This window comes from Carcharodon carcharias, chromosome 16 (assembly GCF_017639515.1).
Source record: "Carcharodon carcharias isolate sCarCar2 chromosome 16, sCarCar2.pri, whole genome shotgun sequence".
In the NCBI taxonomy this organism is placed as follows: domain Eukaryota; kingdom Metazoa; phylum Chordata; class Chondrichthyes; order Lamniformes; family Lamnidae; genus Carcharodon; species Carcharodon carcharias.
In genome coordinates, this window is record NC_054482.1 from 100,721,208 (window position 1) to 100,743,482 (window position 22,275).

At 41.1% G+C, this 22,275-nt stretch overlaps 1 protein-coding gene across 1 annotated transcript in view; it reads right to left on the bottom strand.

The window, feature by feature from the left end:
* Positions 1-278: 278 nt before the first annotated feature.
* The window catches only part of dr1 (down-regulator of transcription 1), a 28,268-nt gene continuing 6,271 nt past the window's right edge, over positions 279-22,275 (bottom strand). The window contains exons 2-3 of the mRNA XM_041207558.1: positions 11,558-11,721; positions 279-1,497 (exon numbers count right to left, since the gene is read on the bottom strand). Coding sequence (XP_041063492.1) covers positions 1,348-1,497; positions 11,558-11,721 — 314 coding nt within the window. The 3' untranslated portion in view covers positions 279-1,347. The remainder of the gene's footprint in view (positions 1,498-11,557; positions 11,722-22,275) is intronic.

Consider the following 22,275-nt stretch of genomic DNA (forward strand, 5'->3'; position numbering starts at 1 on the left):
TTGTTTCTCCAGTCAACTTCTAGAAACAAGTAAATATTGAGTCACGCCACCTGGTCCACAATCTCAATGTCTTGCAGCTAATCATTTGCATGCTATTTCAAATAGGCAATGATACATTGTGTAGCAGTTAGAATTAAGGGAAAATGCAAAAAAAAAAGAATTTTTGTCAACATTTCCAAAAGGAAATCGGACTTTTGTTGCAGTAGTGATTGTCAACTTATGCTTAGCAGCAATGTAGTTTTGAGATGGACAACAAAATAAAAAGTTCATTTTGAACATTTTTAATAAAAACATCTTTTTATTGCTAAGAGAAACAGCACATGAAAAATGTAAGAACAATAAGCACCAGGGAAGAGTTACGTATTAACTAGCACAACTTTGCAATGCAATTTTTAAAAAAAACATACACTCTGCATTGGAAATCTCCCACAGATAGATTAAGGTGAAATTTTTCATCAATCCCAAAATAGTTAACAATTATGTGTATTTCTGAAAGAACATGAAACACTACAGTCCAAAAACAGTTAAAACATTTAAGTAGCAGCTAATTTAGACTCTAAGTACCCTATCTTGCTTGTCAATCTTCCCACTGTTGACTTCACTCTTTGGTACAGTACTATGACTGCTGACATAAATGTGTTTTGTCTTTAACACTGACATTGGGAAACAGAGTTTACTTTACATCCAGGAGTTAAAACTAACAATGAAGCAAGGACATGTGCCACATAAAATTAAGACTAAATAGCCTATAGATCTGCTAATGGTTTTATCAAAGTTAATAAGGTTACTCTTTAAAATTCTGTGAACCCAGCCAGACATCTTTTTAAAAAAAATGAACTACCGGCAGTTAAATGTGATTTGTTAAAGTCAGTTTTACCACTGGTTACAAGTCTTACATTAAAAAACATTTCAATTGCAAACTTAAATAAGCCACTTAATGAATTTGCTTTCAGTATTAAACAGTAGGGAAGCAACCGATTACACAAACTGAAGCATTACTCCTCAGATTCATGAGCAGTAACAATACTGAATTTCAGAAAGATACAAGAAACAGGTGCTGGAGCTTTAAAGTACTGCACTGATTTGTTGCCCCCGATTCCGATCACCTGTTGTGTAAATATTAAATATTATTCTGAAAACTTCCAATCCTGTACACTTCTATGTGTAATAAAAGTGATTTGTTGGTACACATGAAAACTCATGACAACGGAGACTTGACCAATGACCCTCTTGACACCAGTAGCCAGCCTGCAAAGTTGTGAATGAAGCTGGAAATTGCAGTCAGGCCAAGTCATTGTTAATGTGTGGTAGAAGGATATCTGTGTACAACTAATACGCTGGTGAAGTTTACACGTCATCCTCTTCATCTTCGTCTTGCGATGATCCTGCTTTGTTGACTGGATTGCTTGTGGCTGATGCTGCTAACTGTGCTTGCTGGGCTGCTTGCTGCATCTGTAACCATTCCTGCTGGGCTAATTCTGCCTGCTGTTGTCTGGCCTGCAGAAATAAGGAAATCGGTCAATTCTTTTCACAGAAACATGGTCTGGTGGCCTGCTAAATGTTTTGGAGGGGAGACTGACAGAAGCACAACATAACGCACTTTCAATGATGCAGCTGTTCAAATTACAGGACATGGTGGCATGAAGTGAGCAAGGGCTCGTTGGGGGTGGCAAGAGAACATCTTAAACCAAGGCAGGGGGAGACTAGTTTTATCATAAAACATGCTTGTAAACAAAGCAACAATGTATACAAATATCTGCAAATAAACTGAACACAAATGCAGACTGATCTGAAGAAATGGTTCCTTTAAACTGCAGTGTTTGCAGATTCTAAATTTGACACTGCAGCTTTATACTTCCAGAAAGCTGCCCTGCTTTTCATACCGTCTAGGTCACTTAGACCCAGACACTTAGAAGTCTGAATTCTCTCTTTCTCCAGAGAACTAATGTTCTTTTTGAGGAGTGCTGATGCTTTCAGAGTTGGCCACCTAGATTTGAAGGGGTGAGGGGTTGCAGGAAAATGAGTGAGGGAGAATATTTAACATAGCTGTTCAAGTAGATAGAACAGTTTTGTAGGATAAGAATCCCAGATAGCTCTTTAAGTAACCCTAATGGATTAGGAACATTTTATTTAAACCATTCTTCTTCTTGCCCTGGGCAAATATGGAATATAACAGAATTTGCAACGTTAACTTACCAAAGCACTTCACAGGTGAAGAAAGGATATTAAATATTGCTAGAAAGCAGTCCGAAAAGGTGACTGGTCAAAGAGTTTAAGTTCTGAGGTAGCAAGATGTAGAGGTTAAGGGGTATGCTCCAGAGCTCATGATTCTGCAACTTTAAGTGGAATGGATGTGTTGTTAGGATGGAGGTTGGATGGTTATGCAAATGTGGCCTGAATCAAAAGATTGAAAGACACACTATTGTAGCAACAAGAACAGAGCGAGAACAAAAATAAAAATACCTGGAAAAACTCAGCAGGTCTGGTAGCATCTGCCAAGAGGAACACAGTTAACGTTTCGAGTCCTTATGACTCTTCTTAAGAAGAGAGGGAGGTTACATTGACAGGGAGAGGAAAGGCCACGGATAGATGAGAGACGAGGACAAAGATTTTGAGTTTGATACACTAGAGCTGGGAGCCAATGGAGACTTGCAAAGACAGAGGTGATGAGAGCATAACAGAATCAGACAATGGCAACAGAATTTGAGACAAGTTGCAGTTTATGTAGGATATAACTGGAAAACAAGGGAGGCATTTAGTTAATGGGCTTGTACACAATGATTTCAGTGGTAAGGGAAGTGTAGCAAGGTTGGAAAAATTCAAGCAGGAAATTGTTAATCATTCTGGCCTGATCAAAAAGGACCAATAGAGGTGGACAAAACTGCATTGGATAGTACAAGCTGCAAATCTAACTATTAAGGATTTTCACAATGACACAAGATCTAATTACCATAAGTACAAGTACTTGAACAATTATATGTTAAACACTTATCCAAAAACACTTGATCTACCACCCCTCGGTCAACCTCATTTTAGCATCCTGGTGGTGGGATGACATAAAAGGACACATCCAAAAGAAAGTAATAGTGTCATAAAAATCAAATTAGATTTGTAAGGAAAGCATTTTGAGGAATCTCAGGTGTTGTATCCTTATTCTAGCCAACCAACTTCTGAACAAGATTCTAAGCCACCCAGGTCCTCGAGATTCAAGTACTTCAGCTGACCATGGGGCAATGACTGTGACCAGTCCTAAAGATCCTACTTGCTGAGTTGAAACCAGGACTGTCCTGCAGACAGCATCGCGGTGAAGCAGTCTGGGAAGAGGGTCCTGCAGTCAGTTCTTGGTGAAAAAACAAGAGTGACATCACAAGACAGCATGAGAGAGTGGCAGAGGGATCAGAACCAGCACAAGTGCAGGAAAGCTTCAAAAAGTGATGTCAGCACAAAGGTGAGAGCTGATGGGTGAGTAGTGGGTAAGTGTTTTTCTCCAGTTTATTTTTCTCCAGTTTAAAATAGATTAAGTTAAGAAAAGATAAGGGTTCTAGTTTTTATTTAAAGTATGTAAATAATTTAACTTTGTTTTTTTACTGTATTTAACTTAAAATAAGGGGTTTTTTTTCAACTAGAGGCATGGCAGGGCTGCTCAGTCTCGTGTTATGTACCGCCTGCAAAATGTGGGAAGTCCTAGAAGCTCCTTGTGCTCTGACCGACCAGCTGCAGCTACTCAAGCTCTGAATTTTGGAGCTTGAGCAGCAGCTGGAGGCACTGAGGTGCATCCGCAAGGCAGCAAGTTTAATGAATAGCACGTTTTTAAGACGTGGTCACCCTACAGCTTACGGAAGTGCAGACAGAGAGGGAATGGGTGACGAGTCAGAAGAAAGGTGTCAGGCAGGCAGTCAGGAAATCCCCAGATTGCATCCTGCTCGAGAACCGTTTCTCTGTGTTGGAAAATGGTGAGAGTAACAGTTCCTCTGGGGAGTGTAGCCATGCTCATGACGCTGTGAGTGGCTCAGCTGCACAGGAGGGCAGGAGGTGGAGAAGAGGAAAAAGTGGGGAGGAGGAAAAAGAGGGGGACAGCAATAGTGGTAGGAGACTCGATGGTAAGGGGAACAGACAGGCGTTTCTGTGGCCATAGACTTGACTCCAGGATGGTCCGTTGCCTCCCTGGTGCCAGGGTCAAGGATGTCACTAAATGCTGGGACCCCAGCTATTCACAATTTATATTAATGATTTAGATGAGGGAGCTAAATGTAATATCTCCAAATTTGCAGATGACACAAAGCTGGGTGGGGGAGTAAGCTGTGAGGAGGATGCAGAGATGCTTCAGTGTGATTTGGACAAGCTGAGTGAGTGGGCAAATGCATGGCAGATGCTGTATAATGTGGATAAATGTGAGGTTATCCACTTAGGAGGCAAAAACAGGAAGGGAGATTATTATCTGAATGACTATAAGTTGAGAGAGGGGAAGGTGCAACGAGACCTGGGTGTCCTCGTACACCAGTCACTGAAGGTAAACATGCAGGTGCAGCAGGCGGTAAAGAAGGCAAATGGTATGTTGGCCTTCATGCCGGAGTATTAGAGTACAGGAACAGGGATGTCTTGCTGCAATTGTACAGGGCCTTGGTGAGACCACAGCTGGAATAGTGTGTGCAGTTTTGGTCTCCTTATATGAGGAAGGATGTACTTGCTATAGAGGGAGTGCAGCGAAGGTTTACCCAACTGATTCTTGGGATCTTCGCCCAGGCAGTGAATTCCAGACCGTCACCACCCTCACATCCCCCCTAAACCTGCCCCTCACCTTGAACTTTTGTCCCCTCGTGATGACCCTTCAACTAAGGGGAACAGCTGCTCCCTATCCATTCCCCTCAATCTTGTACACCTCGATCAGGTCGCCCCTCAGTGTTCTCTGCTCCAACAAAAACAACCCAAGTCTATCCAACCTCTTTTCATAACTTAAATGTTTCATCCCGGGCAACATTCTGGTGAATCTCCTCTGCACCCCCTCCAGTGCAATCACATCCTTCCTGTGGCAACCAGAACTGCACACAGTACTCCAGCTATGGCCTCACCAAGGTTCTATACAACTCCAACATGACCTCCCTACTTTTGTAATCTATGCCTCGATTGATAAACTCAAGTGTCCCATACGCCTTTTTCACCACCCAACTAACTTGCCCCTCCGCCTGCAGAAATCTATGGACACATTCCAAGGTCCCTTTGTTCCTAGTGTCATGGTGTTCATTGAATACTTCCTTGTCAAATTACTCCTTCCAAAGTGTATCACCTCTCACTTTTCAGGGTTAAATTCCATCTGCCACTTATCTGCCCATTTGACCACCCGTCTATATTTTCTTGTAGCCCAAGACATTCAACCTCACTGTTAACCACCCGGCCATTCTTTGTGTCATCCGCAAACTTACTAATCCTACCCTCCACATAGTCATCTATGTTGTTTATATAAATGACGAAAAATAGGGGACCCAGCACAGATCCCTATGGTACGCCACTGGACACCAGCTTCCAGACACTAAAGCACCCTTCTAAGATCATCCTCTGTCTCCTACAACTAAGCCAATTTTGAATCCACCTGTATCCCATGTGCATTTGCCTTCTTTATAAGTCTCCCATGTGAGGCTTTGTCAAAGGCTTTGCTAAAATCCATATAAACCACATCAACTGCACTACCCTCATCTACACAGCTGGTCACCTCCTCAAAAAATTCAATCAAATTGGTTAGGCCTGACCTTCCTCTGACAAAGCCATGCTGACTATCCCTGATCAAACCTTGTCTCTTCAAGTGGAGATAGATTCTCCCCGTCAGAAATTTCACCATTAGTTTCCCTACCACTGACGTGAGACTCACTGGCCTGTAGTTCCCTGGCTTATCTCTATGACCCTTCTTAAATAGCAGAACCGCATTAGCTGTTCTCCAGTCCTCTGGCACCTCCCCCGTGGCCAGAGAGGAATTAAAAATTTGGGTCAGAGCGCCTGCGATCTCCTCCCTTGCCTCCCTCAGCAGTCTGGGACACATATCATCTGGACCTGGAGGTTTGTCCACTTTTAAGCCTGCCAACACCTCCAATACGTTATCACTCTCTATATCAATTCGCTCAAGAACCTTGCAGTCTCTCTCCCTGAGTTCGATACCTTCATCCTCATTCTCTTGGGTGAAGACGGATGAGAAGTATTCGTTCAACAACTCTACTGATGTCCTCTGGCTCAACCCATAGATTGCCCTCTTGGGCCCTACTCTTGCCCTGGTTATTCTCTTCCTATTGATAAACTTATAAAATATCTTGGAATTTCCAAAAGCCAGAGCTTTCTCATATCCCCTCTTTGCTCTCCTAATTGCTTTCTTAAGCGCCACCCTGCACTTTCTGTATTCCACTAATGCCTCCGCTGATTTGCTTCCCTTGTACCTGCTAAAAGCCTCTTTTCTTTCTCATTGTATCCTGAATATCCCTGGTCATCCATGGTTCTCTGGGCTTGTTACTCCTTCCTATCACCCTAGAGGGAACATGTTGAGCCTGTACCCTCCCCATTTCATTTTTGAAACCCCCCACCACTGCTCCTCTGCAGATTTCCCCACAAGGAGATGTTCCCAGTCTACCTTGGCCAGATCCTACTTTATTTTACTAAAATCCGCTAATAGGGTAGTAATAGTGGGGGATTTCAACTTCCCCAACATTAACTGGGTTAACTATAGTGTGATAGGTTTAGAGGGAGCAAATTCTTAAAATGCATCCAGGAGAGCTTTCTAAGCCAGTACGTAGAAGGTCCTACAAGAGAGGAGGCGGTCCTGGACTTAATTTTAAGGAATGAAGCCAGACAAGTGGTGGAGGTATCAGTGGGGGAGCATTTTGCAGATAGTGATCATAACTCCTTTAAATTCAAGGTCGTTATGGAAAAGGACAAGGATGGGCCACAAATCAGAGTTCTAAATTGAAAGAAGGCCGATTTTAATAAAATCAGATATGATTTGGCCAGAGTGGACTGGGAGCAGCTACTTTTAGGCAAATCTGCGTCAGAGCAGTGGGACTCATTGAAGAAAGAAATAGGGACAGTACAGGGCCAACACATTCCAGTAAAGACAAAGAGTGGGACCAATAAATCCAGGGAACCCTGGTGTCTAGGGATATACAGGATTGGATAAAGAGAAAAAGGCAGGCTTATGGCAGATACCAAGGGCTAAAAACAGCAGAAGCCCTAGAGTACAGACTCTGTAGGGGGGAAACTTAGAAAGGAAATTAGGAGAACAAAAAGGGGGCATGCAAAAGCATTGACAGGTAAAATAAAGGAAAATCCAAAGTTATTTTACAAGTACATTAAGAATAACAGGATAACTAGGGAAAGAGTAGGGCCCATTAAGGACCATAGTGGTAATTTGTGCGTGGAACCGGAAGACGTAGGTAGGGTTCTAAATGAATATTTTGTGTCGGTGTTCACAAGTGAGAGGGACGAAGTGGGTATGGAAATCAGGCAGAAGGGCTGTGATATAATTAAAGAAATTAGCATAGAAAAGGAGTTTCTAAGTGGTCTGGCAGGCTTTAAAGTAGATAAATCTCCAGGCCCAGATGAAATGTATCCCAGGCTGTTGAGTGAGGCAAGGGAGGGGATAGCAGGGGCAATAGCAATAATTTTCAATGCCTCTCTGGCCACAGAAGAGGTGCCAGAGGGCTGCAAGACAGCCAATGTGGTACCATTATTCAAGGAAGGAAGGGATAAACCAGGGCAGTCAATCTAACCTCAGTGGTGGGGAAACTATTGGAAGCAATTCTGAGGGAGAGAATTAACCTACACTTGGAGAGTCAGAGATTAATCAAGGACAGTCAGCATGGTTTTGCTAAGGGGAGGTCAGGTCTGACCAATTTGATTAAATTTTTTGAAGAGATGACCAGGTGTGTAGATGAGGGCAATGCATTTGACGTTGTCTACTTGGACTTCAGCAAGGCTTTTGAAAAGCTCCCACATGGGAGACTGATAATGAAGGTAAGAGCCCATGGGATCCAAGGCAATTTGGCAAATTGGATCCAGAATTAGCTGAGTGACAGGAAACAGAGGGTGATGGTGGAAGGGTGTTTTTGTGACTGGATGTCTGTGTCCAATGGGGATCCACAGGGATCGGTGTTGGGTCCCTTGCTGTTTGTGGTATATATAAACGATTTAGACTTGAATGTAGGAGGGTTGATCAGTAAGTTCGCAGATGACAAGAAAATTGGTGGGGTGGTAAATAGTGAGGAGGATAGCCTTAGATTACAGGAGATAGATGGTTGGTCAGGTGGGCTGATCAGTGGCAAATGGAATTTAATCCGGATAACTGCGTGGTGATGCACTTGGGCAGGACAAACAAGGCATGGGAATACACGATGAATGGTAGGACTCTGGGAAGTACCTAGGATCAAAGGGACCTTGGTGTGCATGTCCACCGGTCCCTTAAGGTAGCGGGACAGGTAGATAAGGTGGTTAAGAAGGCATATGGGATATTTGCCTTTATTAGCCAAGGCATAGAATATAAGAACAGGGAGATTATGCTGGAACTGTATAAAACACTGGTTAGGCCACTGCTAGAGTATTGCATGCAGTTCTGGAATCCGCATTAGAGGAAGGACGTGATTGCACTAGAGAGAGTGCAGAGGAGACTTATGAGGATGTTGCCCGGGCTGGAGAGTTTTAGTTATGTGGAGAGATTGGATAGACTGGGGTTATTTTCCCTGGAGCAGAGGAGATTGAGGGGGGACATGATTGAGGTGTATAAAATTATGAGGGGCATGGATAGGGTAGACAGGAAGGAACTTTTCCCCTTGGTGGAGGGATCAATAACCAGGGGGCATAGATTTAAGGTGAGGGGAAGAAGGTTTAGAGGGGATGTGAAGAAGAATTTTTTCACCCAGAGGGTGGTTGGAATCTGGAACTCACTGCCTGAAAGGGTGATAGGAGCAGATACCCTCATAACATTTAAGAACATAAGAGCTCGGAGCAGGAGTAGGCAATTCAGCCCCTTGAGCCTGCCCCACCATTCAATATGATCATGGCTGATCTCATTTTGGCCTCTACTCCAATTTCCCGCTCTTTCCCCATACCCTTTCAGCCCGTTACTAATTTAAAATCTGTCTATCTCCTCAAATTTATTCAGCGTCCCGGCATCCACTGCACTCTGAGGTAGTAAATTCCAGAGATTCATGATCCTTTGAGAAAAGATATTCCTCCTCATCTCTGATTTAAATCTACCACCCCTTAGCCTAAAACTATGGCCTGTTGTTCTCAAATGCCCCACAAGGTGAAACACCTACTCCATGTCTACTTTGTTTATCCCCTTTAGCATCTTATATACCTCAATTAGATCTCCTCTCATCCTACTAAACTCGAGCGAGTATAGGCCTAAACTGCTCGATCCCTCCAATAAGACAAGCCCCGCATCTCTGGAATCAATCTAGTGAACCTCCTCTGAACCACCTCCAATGCAACTGCATCCTTCCTCAAGTAAGGGGACCAAAACTGTGCACAGTACTCCAGGTGCAGTCTCACCAATGCCTTGTACAGTTGCAACAACACTTGAGTCTGGGAAGAGTGTCCCCTACAGTCACCGTCACCGTGAAACAGTCTGGGAAGAGTGTCCTCTGCAGTCACCATGAAGCAGTCTGGGAAGAGAGTGTCCTCTGCAGTCACTGTCACCGGGAAGCAGCCTGCAAAACTTGGAACTGGAATCCTAGTCAAGCAGTCTCAATGTTTTCATAACATTTCGGGTGAGGTAGAAATTGCTCTTTTGACAGTTACAATATTAATAGACATACTGGTGATTCATTAGTTAGAAGAAAGAATTAAATTTGGAGCCCTGAATATACGTGAATTGCTGGAACAACTCCAGCAATACTCATTTATTCTGTAGTATGACCAAGATAAACAAAGCAGCTTTCCCTGGTTATTCTACATCTAAGTAAAAGAAGCTCTATCTCACACTGGTGCCATGAAACAGACAGCTATACATGTCAATAGCCATACATATCAGAATGGAAATGTTTACAACTAAATGTATTATGATACAAACTGTGTAAAAATGGAACTGATCATGACAAAATCACTGCATTATGGATAGGTATGTGACACAAGTAACCCCCACAGTGCTCTCTCCCAATCTCACCATGTTGTCAGAGAAAGGCTCAAAATATAAAAGATGTTTTCCCACTGTGGGGGAGTGGTGGGGTGGTGCTATCTAAGTTCAATCCTCCCAGCCATACAAATAACAATACAGAATCAGTAAAGTAGAAGAATAAGTATTTCAACCCATCAAGCTTGTTCCAGTAGAACCCTACCACTCCCAGCCTAGCATCTAAGTGCTTTGCAAACTTCATTAATGTATCTTATTTCAAACATTTATTGCTCCTCGAGTAAAATAAATTCTAATATTGTTTCTAAATTAACTTTTCATGAATTTAAAGTGATGACTTATGGTCCTATTCGAATGATACATTCTGGGTTTAATTTATCTCTAACAGGTAACATTTTACACACCCCACAAGGTTATTTCCTCCTCCTCTCTAGGTTGCAGAGCTTTTCTAATTTACTATCACAGACGATCACCTTTAGACTTGGAATTATTTTGTAACTTTTCTCTTAAGAACATATAGTTTATTTCTGTAGTGTAGACAAAACCTAAAGTATTCCAGGCTACTCTGGCAACTGCATTATAAAATCAGAGCTTAAACTGTTGCTTTGTGTTTTTTAAAATTAGCCACTCAATCACAATATCTAGGCAGGTCACTGACATGAAACGTTAACCGTTTCTTTTGCCACATATGCTGCCACATCTGCAGAGGATTTCCATAAAAATTTTGTTTTTATTTCAGATTTCCAGCATCTGTAGTATTTTGCTTCTGAATGAAGGAGATAAATCTACTTTAGCCCCAAAATCCCGAGAATTTCCATGTACTAATTCTATTTAATTTATTCTATGTCTACAATCTATTCCTTTCAAGTTAATTCAAATTGAAATCATGCAGAAAGGTCATTCTATTTACATAATTTAAATAACTGGATAATTCAACTTTTCTTCAAGCAAAACTGACTTTAAGGCACACTCATTTTTCACCCAATATGTAACAGTTCATAGTAATGTCAAATTTAACTTTTCTGTCACATAGCACAATTGATATGAATCCCCATACAAGTCACTGACTTCATTTTTTATCCTAACTACTCTGCCTACTTTAGTATTCTGGAAACTGGACAAGCATTCAACTGGTTACAACACCCTGTTCACTTGTGTAAATTAGAAGCAGAAGAAGTTTAAGCAATTACCCTAGAAGAACTTCACTGAACACCTCAACAGTTGAAAACAGAGGCTCAAGACACAGTGTATATAAAATACAAATACAGGAATAATGCTTCATGGTAGATCTTCTGTAATAAATTTATCGTCACAAAAGGTAAACTCAACAATATATTACGATGGAAACTGCAGAACCTACTCATTGTTGCTACATTTTAGAATAAAGTTTTTATCAATGATAGCCTCTATTTAAATGGCCACGTTAGACTTACACCCAAATCCATTACTTACTTTTGCAAATAGTTCCTGTTGTTGGCGCAGTAGTTCTTCTTCTGGTATGCCAAGGTTTTCTAGACGTGAGCTTGCTTTTCTCCTCTTCAGTGCTACTGTTTTGCACTCTTGCAAGACTTCCTTTACTTCACTAATGTAAGAGCAAAACCCAAGACTCTCTAGGGCTAAAAATAAAAAAAAAGAAAATGATTAGCATATTAATGCTTACACATAGTATACAAAATATTTTTGCTGCAATTAAAGTGAAAAAAACTGTCAAAGAATGGAAATCTGAAATACCAGGACATATACTGAAACTAACAAAGGATCTACACCCCACATAATTGGCTCCTTTCTTATGTATGTTGGCCATTCTCATTTTTCAGGCAATTGTTTGATGGTCATTATCTTGTCTTCAATATGTTCTTAGTACTTAACATTTGCAAATTTTAGTTTGAGAATTTAGATTTCATATGGAAATGCTAGTTTGATAATTTTGCCTCCATTCATAGCTTTCTTGGTGTCTGACAATGCTCAGGTTATTCCCAAACCTGAATTATGAAATATTGATGTGAACTGACAGAAGTTCACCAACGTGAAACATTAACTCTGTTCTTCTCTCCACTGATAGTGCCAGACCTGGTTAATAAAGCCTTATTTAAAAAAAAACAAAAGATGGGTCTAGAGGAGGTATAGGTGGAACAACAGAATTATTACCAATAGCTGCTATCTAAAGAAATGGGTACAGTGGTTGGGGTAAATTCTTGAACTCAATGTTATGTCTGGTAGACTGTAAGGTACCTAATCAAAAGATTCCCTTAAACATACAGTGAGTGCCATTGGAACAGTGTAGGAGGCAGAGGACAGTGGAGTTAGAGTAGGGCCGATAATTAAAATGACAGGCAACTTGAAGCTTGGAGTTATGCTGGAGCACTGAACGGGGGTGTTCCACAAAGAGGTAATCCAATCTGTGTTTGACCTTCCCAATGTAGAGGAGTTGGCATCGTGAGCAGCAAACACTAAATTTAAAGTAGCAAATCACGGTTTCACCTGAAAGTAGTATTTAGGATGCTGGACCTAATTTTGGTGAAAGCTTGCTCTCAACACTTAGCTGATAGTTTAGTACATGGATTCCAAATTGCTGTTCATGGGTCATATACAGCTTCAGCCCTAGCAGTCCAGTCCCTGAAGCCCAGTCAGCTCAGTCCCACTGGTGTTAATCTTTCTGATCTGTTTGAATTTTGTGAGCCCAGAAGTTTTGAGTGGATTGAGTATTAAGGTCTCATTGAGTATTCTGACCTAGGATTTATTCAAAGTCTATTAGTATCAACAACTTGAGATATATACAAACTAATGGGAACAAGGATTTGAACTTTATGGCCTTTGAGACAATACCAAGCCATATAGACCTGGTTTGAATCCTGCTCTGTGCTGTGTTAGCTGATCTCAATTAGGGCAGAATTTGGGACACTAGAATAGATATTAGTGAGATGGGCAAAGAACAAATAAGATCAGTAATGGGTTCCTGCTTCTAATTGTTCTCCACTAACTCCTAATGGAAAATATATGCGCCAGTCTAGGGCAAGGCTGAGCTCGTGTGACATCCTGTCATCTCACTGACTAGAGTCACACATGAAGAACATATATATGCATGAGGTACTGAGTGGTTGGAAGCCTTGTGGCACAGTGGGTGGCATCCCTGCCTCTAAGGTAGAAGCTCCAGGTTCGAGTCGTACTCCAGGACTTGATGGTCACAGAAGGTGCGTTCTTAACATGCAAATCCTTCCAATAAACATATGGCAGACTGCAAGTGGGAGAGTCTCCTGATTAGCCATGTTTGGTGTGGAGTGGTGCCCCGCAAACTACAACCTCTGGTGACAGACTAGCGACCTGTTCCAGGAAAAACTAGCTATGGAAACAGACAGTGCTACATCTGCCTCATGCATCTTTAGGCTCTAGAAGAGAAGAAAGAAGATGACGACGATTGAATGGTTACCATCCCTGAACACAAGTATTTTGAGATGAGAGAAAATTTGCATATAAAAATCACTGGAAGAGGTATTTTCATGAGGATTTCACAACTTTTGGTTATAAAAAATGTCCACATCATTTAAATCGATAATTTCACAGTTCAGGAGTAAACTTAAACAGGGTAGTTATGGGCGTGCAGTGGCAGAAATGATCGGACCAAGGCAGAAAATTGTAGTTCTGGGAAACATTGATAAAATGACACACATCCCCAAAACCATTACTTCAAATTCTAGCTGCTACCTTTAACTCCAGTCACCTAGTGGCAACCATTTTAATTCTTTTCAGCTCACATACAGTAGGATTGAAACAAATACTAACAAGTGCCTGATTTATCAGGCAGTAAATTTTATACTTTAGCAATCCAACACTCTTCAAACACAAAAATAGAAAATCGTCTTATACATATATCATCTACTCTTCTTCCCATTAAAAATATTAAAATTACTATTACAAAATTTCTTAAAAATTCTATTTAAACACTTCACTTACCTGTTTCTTGGATGTCACTTCTACAAGGGAGAAATTGGCCTTAATTGCTTTAAAAGCCAGCCCTAAAGTTTGGCTTCCCAGCCAATTCTGGCTCAGAAGTTTAAAGGCAGATATGGTGCATCATGCAAAACCAGGCCAACTTTCATGTTTTGTCAAGTGTCTATTTTAAAATTCTCTGCTCTTGGTTATATTACTCCCTGTCCCAATAGCATGATTACACTCAACAAGATAGCTGCAACAGTGCCTGAAGGGCTAATATTTGATAGGGATGTCTAAGGCATAGGAGTGAGGAAATAAAGTCTGGTCCTCAAAATAAATTGGCTATGATTTCAACACAGTCAGGAAAACAGCACAAGAGGAGAGTCAGTCGGAAGTGTGAAAACTGCACGAGGGGAGAGATGGTCGGGAGATTGAAGTAGCATGAGAGGAAAGGCAGTCAGGAGATTGAAAACAGAGCAAGTGGAGAAGCAGTTGGGAGTGTGAAAACAGCGCAAGTTCTAAAACACATACATGTGTAATTAAGAAAAGGATAACTACTAGCTGTATTTGTGGATGGTAATAGCATTTAATAAGCAAAGTAAATTGTTGTATAGATAGCAATTATTCTAAATTAATTAAGAAAATATTTAAAATAAGTTAGTTAATAAATACTGCAGTAAGCGCTTTTTATAAAGTTTAAGGAATATCAGTGCAGCCCGGCTATGTGGAGCGTGCATCCTGTGGGATATGGGAAGTCGTGCAAGCACAAAGTGCCTTTGATGACTACACCTGCAGGAAGCGTTATCTGCTGCAGAAAGTTGAGCTCCGAGTTATGGAGCTTGAGCAGTAGCCGAAGTCACTGTGGTGCATCCACAAGGCTGAGGATTATGCGGATAGCACATTTAGAGAGGTGGTCACACCACAGGTAAGTAGTGCACAGGCAGGGAGGGAATGGGTGACTGCCAGGGTATCTAAGAGAAACAGGAAGGTAGCGCTCTAACCACTTTTCCATTTTGGATACTGGATAGCGAGATGGTTCTTCAGAGGACTGCAGCAAGAGCCAAGTTCATGGCACCACAGGTGCCTCAGCTGCACAGGAGGGGAGGAGAAAGAGTGGAACTGCTACAATAGTAAGGGATTCCATAGTTAGGGGAGCATACAGGCGTTTGTGGCAGTAGACATGACTCCAGGATGGGATGTTGCCTACCTGGTGCCAGCGTCAAGGATGTCACAGAGCTGCTGCAGGACATTCCTTTGGACGAGGGTGAGCAGCCAGAAGTCATGGTCTGCATTGGGACCGATGACATAGGTAGGAAAAGGGATGAGGTTCTGGAAGCAGATTTGATGGAATTAGGAAGAGAATTAAAAAGCAGGAACTCAAGAGCAGTATTCTCAGGATTACTCCCAGTGCCACATGCTAGTGAACATAAGAATAGGAAGATTGAGCAGTTCAACACGTGGCTGGAGAATTGGAGGAGAAGTGAGGGCTTTAGATTTCTGAGGCATTGAGACCGGTTCTGGGCAGGTGGGACCTGTACAAGAAGGGTGGGTTACACCTTAACAAAGCTGGGACTAATGCCCCAGAGGGTTTAAACTAGATTGGCAGGGGGATGGGAACCTGAGGGGAAATTCAGAGTGGAGAGGAGAAAAACTGGCAGTGGGAAGTAAAGTACTAACAACTGATAACGAGGATATATCAGAGAGTGGTATCAAGGTAGATAGAATACTTATAGAGTTTGGAAGAATTAGAGTAGGCAATAGCAAGTCATTAGATGGGGCCAGAATAAGCAGGAGAGTAAAAAAGCCTAAATCAGGGCTAATGTGCATGTATGTGAATGCACGAGTGTAATTAAGAAGTTTAGGAAACTGCAGGCACAGGTTAACAAATGGACTTATAATTGCTATAATAGAGACCTGACTCAAAGAAAGGCAGGACTGGGCATTAAATATTCCTGCGTACAAGGTGTTTAGGAGAGACTGGAAAGGGAGAAAAGGAGGTGGAGGCGGGCGAGTGCCAATATTGATTAAAGATGGCATTACAGTACTGGAGAGAGAGGATGTTCCAGAGGGCTCAAGAACAAAATCTCTCTGGCTAGGGGTAAGGAGTAAAAAAGGTGCAATAACATTAATCGGTGTAGTATACAGACCACCAAGGAGTGGAAGGGATGTGGAGAAACAAATCTGCAAAGAAATTACAGAGAGGTGCAAGAATTATAGGGTAATCATAATCAGGGACTTCAATTATCCAAATGTAGACTGGGATAGGAATAGTACAAAGGGACAAGAGGGCTGAGAGTTCCTGAAATGTGTTCAAGGTCATTTTCTGCAGCAGTATGTTTCCGGTCCAATGAGAGAACATGCACTTTTGGACCTGGTTCTGGGGAATGAGTTGGCCCAAGTGGATCTTGGCCCAAGCCTCTAGGGGCTTGAAGGGGAAAGGCTGGACAAATAAATCCAGAGCGCCCTGGGTGACAAGAGAGATAGAGGTGAAGAAGAAAAGGAAGAAGTGCACATACGACAGACGGCAGGTAGAAAAAACAATGGAGAATCAGGCTGAATATAGAAGGACCTGAGGGGAATTGAAGAAAGTAACAAGAAAAGCAAGGAGAGAGCATAAAAAGAGGCTGGTGGCTAACATAAAAGAGAATCCCAAGGTCTTCTATAAGCATGTAAATAATGAAAGGGTAGTGAAAGGTTAAAGGCGATTAGGGACGAAAAAGGGGACTTGCAAGTGGAGGCTAGAGAAATAGCGGAGGAAGAAAATGCTACTCAGGACCAGGTGAGAAAGGAAGTAAGTGGTACACTAGAATTTATAATTGAGAAGGAGGAGGTGTTAGAAAGGCTATCTTTATTTGAAATAGATAAGGTACTGGATGAGATGCATCTAAGGGTACTGAGGGAAGTGAGTGTGGAAATTGCAGAGGCACTAGTAATAGTCTTCCGGTCTTCCTTAAACACAGGGGAGGTATCAGAGGACTGGAGAATTGTGAATGTTACACCCATGTTCAAAAAAGGGTGCAAGGATAAAACTGGCAACTACAGACCAGTCAGTTTGACCTCAGTGGCAGGGAAACTTCAGGAGACTATACAAAAACAGAAAATGTTGGAAAAACTCAGCAGGTCTAACAGCATCTGTGGAGAGAAAAAAAAGTTAACGTTTCGAGTCCACATGACTCTTCTTCAGAACCGTCATACAGACTCGAAACGTTAATTCTTTTTTTTCCCTTTCTCCACAGATGTTGAGTTTTTCCAGTATTTTCTGTTCTTGTTTTGGATTTCCAGCATCCACAGTATTTAGCATTTATTCTGGAAACTATAGTTCGGGATAAAATTGATATTCACTCAGACAAGTGCAGGATAATTAAGGAAAGCTAGCATGGATTCATTAAGGTAAAATCATGTTTAACTAGCTGGAGATTTTTGAGGAGGTAACAGAGAAGGTTGGTAAGGGAAACACTGTTGATGTGGTGTACATGGATTTCAAAAGGCATTTGACACAATGCCTTGCAACAGACTTGAGAGCAAAATTCTAGGTCATGGAACAAAAGGGAAGGTAGGCACTTGGATAAAAAATTGGCTGAGTGACAGGGAACAGAAAGCAGTGATAAATGGTTGTTTTTCAGATTGGAGTTCCCAGGGGCCAATGTTGGAACCCTTGCTCTTCCTAATACATATTAATGACCTAGACTGTGGTGTGCAGAGCATGACTTCAAATTTGCAGATGATATGAAGATTGAAAATTGGGATGGTCTTGAACTTCAAAAGGACATAGACAGGTTGATGGATTGGGCAGACAAGTGGCAGATGAAGTTCAATGCAGAAAAGGGTGAGGTGATCCATTTTGGCAGGAAGAATATGGTGAGACAGTATAAGATAAAGGGAGAGATTCTAAAGGAGGTGCAGGAACAGAGACCTCAGTGTACATGTACACAGGTCATTGAAGGTGGCAGGGCATGTTGAGAGAACAGTTAATAAAGCATATAGAATCTTAGGCTTTATTAATAAGGGCATGGAGTACAAGAGCAAGGAGGTCATGTTGAATTTGTATAAAGGCACTAGTTAGGCCTTATCTGGTGTACTGCATACAGTTCTAGGCGCCATACTTGAGGAAGAACGTGAAGGCATTGGGGAGAGTACAGAGGAGATTCACAATAATGATTCCAGGGATAAACAACTGTAGCTCTGAGGGTAGCTTGGAGAGGTTGGGACCCTTTTCCTTGGGGAAAAGAAGGCTGAGAAGAGACTTGATAGAGGTATTCAAGATCCTGAGGGATAATGACAGGGTAAATAGTGAGAAACAGAACATCACGAGCTAGAGAGCACAGATTCAAAATAATTAGCAAAAGGAGTAAATGTGATACAAGGAAAAATTTCTTCACGCAGAGGGTGGTTGGAGTCTGGAACAAACTTCCTGAAAGGGTGGTGAAGATCAGTTCAATCCAGGTATTCAAAAGGGAATTGGATTGCTACCTGAAAAGAAGTAATGCACAAGGTTACGGAGATAAAGCAGGGGAGTGGGACTAGGTGGAATGCTCTTTCAGAGAGCCAGTGCAGACTTGATGGGCCGAATGACCACCTTCTGCACTGTAAAGTTTCTGTGAACACCCAAAGGGGTTAACAATACAAGCCCAGGAATTTAAAATTGTTTGATTTGTTTTAGTTGAAAAAGGATTCAATAAGATATGGCGACAGTGTCAACTTCCAACAGCTCACAAACAAACTATTTCAGAATGAAAATGCTATTTTGGGCATTTATGACAATATAAGAACAGAACTTGAGTATGTTTCTGATCAGAAGGAGGAGTATTAGACAGGTTGGGTCACAATTATGAACAACAAAGGTAGTTGAGAACATCAGCATCAAAACAGCATCCATTTGTATTGCAAGAAAATGTTAGCATTCATTTGTTATAACGTTTACACAAATAATAGTGCAAACTATTTTAACACATTTACTAACAGCTAGGTGCCACAGATAACACCAAATTCAAAGTCACATTGGTACAGAGGAAATCTTTGTGGGCAGGTTTTTGGGATAAGCAGCAACTGTAAAATCTACACCATTTTCTTTGGTCTCCGCTGCAAGCTCCGATTATTAGCCACTGACTCCAACCCTCTCCCTAATCACTCTCTGTGGCTGTTAACCAAAGCCCTTGTGCTGCTGAAACCCTCATCCATGCCTTTGTTACCTCTAAACTTGACTATTCCAATGTTTACCATTGTTAAACTTCCATCTTCCACAATCCATCAAGTTGAACATCAAAAGCTCTTGTTGCCCATTTTCTAATTCACACCAAGTGCTGTTCACCCATCACCCTTATGCTTGATGGCATCCAATAGCTCCTGGTCCAGGCAACATCAGTTTTAAAATTCTCATCCTTGTTTTCAAATCCCTCCATGGCCTTTGCCCTCCATATCATCTCTAGCCCTATAATGTGCCCTGAACTCAGCATTCTGCCAATTCTAGTCTCTTGCACACCCCTAATTTTAACTGCTCCACCATTGGCAGGCCACGTCTCTCACAAGTAGGACTGCAGAATCCCCAAGCAGTTCTTTTATGGGGAACTGTCTTAAGGCAAGGAACATAAAAGGTGATTAGTACAAATGATAAGGAAATCCTAAAAAAATAGCCTTACAAACTTCTGAATTACAGACCACTCTTTTGGGAAAACACTACAGTTGACCAGCTCTGAGAACTGAAATTTGGTTCAGCATGCTTTGAGGGCCATCTATACCAAACACACATACAACATGCCCAGAGGCAACGCAGCTGCAGAAGTTCCCACAAGTACCAATGACAATGTGATGTGCCAGGTCGGTGGACATCCATGCCAATCTCACATCAGATCCTTCACTCATGAGATGACCCACAAAAGACGATGAACAGACTTGCAGCTTGGACATACTCCAATAATGAGTCTACGGCCTGACCAGATTTGTACTGTACTGAAATGTCTGCCTTAGGTTATGCACTCACATTCCTGGAATAGGATTTGAACTTATGTCTGTCTGACACAAAGGCAAGAATACTATCACTGAACCAAGGCTGATGGTAGAACCTGAGCACAGAATAAGCAGCAATCGTGAGGTAGAAGGTGCTATGCATGCAAAAGTGAGTAGCCAGAGAAGGTCACTCAAATGGATAGATTGGAGCCGTGGAGAGATTTGAAGGCCAGGACCAGGATTGTATCGACTGATTCACTGGGCACAGAATGATTGGGAGAGAACCGCATTCCTCCTTGGCTTATATTAAGTAACTAGATTGTGATAACACAAAGGAAAATCAATCCGTAATTTCCAGACATTTGTTTGAAGCTGTCCAGCTGCTAGCTCTCTAACTTCTGTGCAATACAAGTGCTGGAATTACAAATAGTTGATTATAATGACCCAGAGTTTGCAGTCAGTGGTGAAGCAAGGCTGCTCACTGCTGACCTCACAGAAAACCTCACTGGGAGATCTGGCGATATCTGTGGAAAGAATTTTCACTCAGTGTGCAACTGATTGTAGCACGTTTAATGGGGACTCCCAACGTCAAAATTGCAGTGATGTCATCAAATTGTCCTAGTAGCCAATCACAAACAACTCTGATGGACAACAAAGCAAGAACTTACAAGCAAAATAATCAAATCACTTTATATTTTGCTTTGTGTAAAATTTTTAAAGACTGAGGCGATTGTAGAAGCTGATAGATGAAAGACTTTAAAAATCAACATCTTATTTAAAAAATAAGAAAAATGAGTGCAATTAATGCTGAGACATTTAACAACGTGCCACATATTTTTCAAGGACTGATCAGTTGTTTAACGGATAATCACCATTAAAAATCCAGTACAATTCATTAAACAAGGCTTAACATTTTATGATGTGAAAGCAGAAAGGGGGAAGTTCTCACTAAATCAATTGATTTCATTGTTTGCTAGCAATGGGTGGGGTCTATAGTGCAGACTGTGGTGGAGCAGTGAATGGCAGAGCGCAATTTCAGAATTCCCATGTTAATCTGCACTTACACTAAACCCTTGAGCTCCAAATTTAGAAGGGTAATGAAAGCAAACACAGAGTTTGCTTTCATAAACCCGGATAATTCTGGGCCAATGTTAAATTTGGCTGCAAATTTGACTACAGAATGTTATGACACATCAATATGAGAACAGCAAGATTTTACCTGAGGAAAATTAATATCAAAAATTCAAATGGGTTTCAGTGAAGACAATATAAGTACAGGAAACACTGAAGTATCAATTGCATATTCAATGTTAGGATCAAAGAGCATTAATTCTGCCCACTAAAACTAAAATCAGGTCAAAATAGCAACACATGGTTTGTGTTAAGAAAACATCAGGCCAAGTGCAAATCAGTTATATATTTTTGTGTCAGCATTATTCATAGAATCACAGAATCATTATTCAGCTAAAGATTATAAAGAATATAATGAGGACTAGTTTATTAACAGCAGGTTATTGTAGCTTTAGAAAAACAAAATTCAGCCTGAAACAAAACAAAGCCTTTTATAATTACTGCTTTGTGCACTTCATGCTGTACCTACTTTGCCCAGTGCTAATACAGCGTGCATAAATATCACTTCTGCAATTCAACAATGCAAAAGTAACTGCAGAAGTAATGTTTAAAATGAGGAAGTTTACTAAATGTATAAACAGCGCAAAAAATAAATCAAGTGATGACCGATCCAATAAAGATCCATAATAATTTAAAATTAAGGCTGTAAATGTAGTTTAGCCTCTAACCATATATGCAGATATAAAAATATTACACTTAATATCTTTAATATAACGAACATTTCAGCCACGATTTGTTAAAGAGCTAATAAAATGAGTGCTGCTGACAAGTTTAAGCGATGGCTATGCATGCCATAGAAAATATATATCTAAGTGGGACACAGTAAACCACCTGCTAAAAATTATTGGTTCTAAGTATTCTGAGTAAATTACGTTTAAAAATAGACAAGAATTTAGTTGATTAAAACAACCAATTCTACTTGTGTTTCATTCATGTTTATACTTAAATTTAATTATCAATATCTATAATCTGCAAACACCTGTCTTAAGTCAGCTAACTGAAATCAGCTCTAACTACTGAGTAATAAAAGTGCCAGAATTGCAACCAGTTAATTATGTTCGTTTCAGCTGCAGATATCACTACAAAATGTTATACAGCACAATAAAATCTCCCAAGACTACTTTATACAATGAATTTAAATGGCTTTCCAGTGAAATAGAGACAGA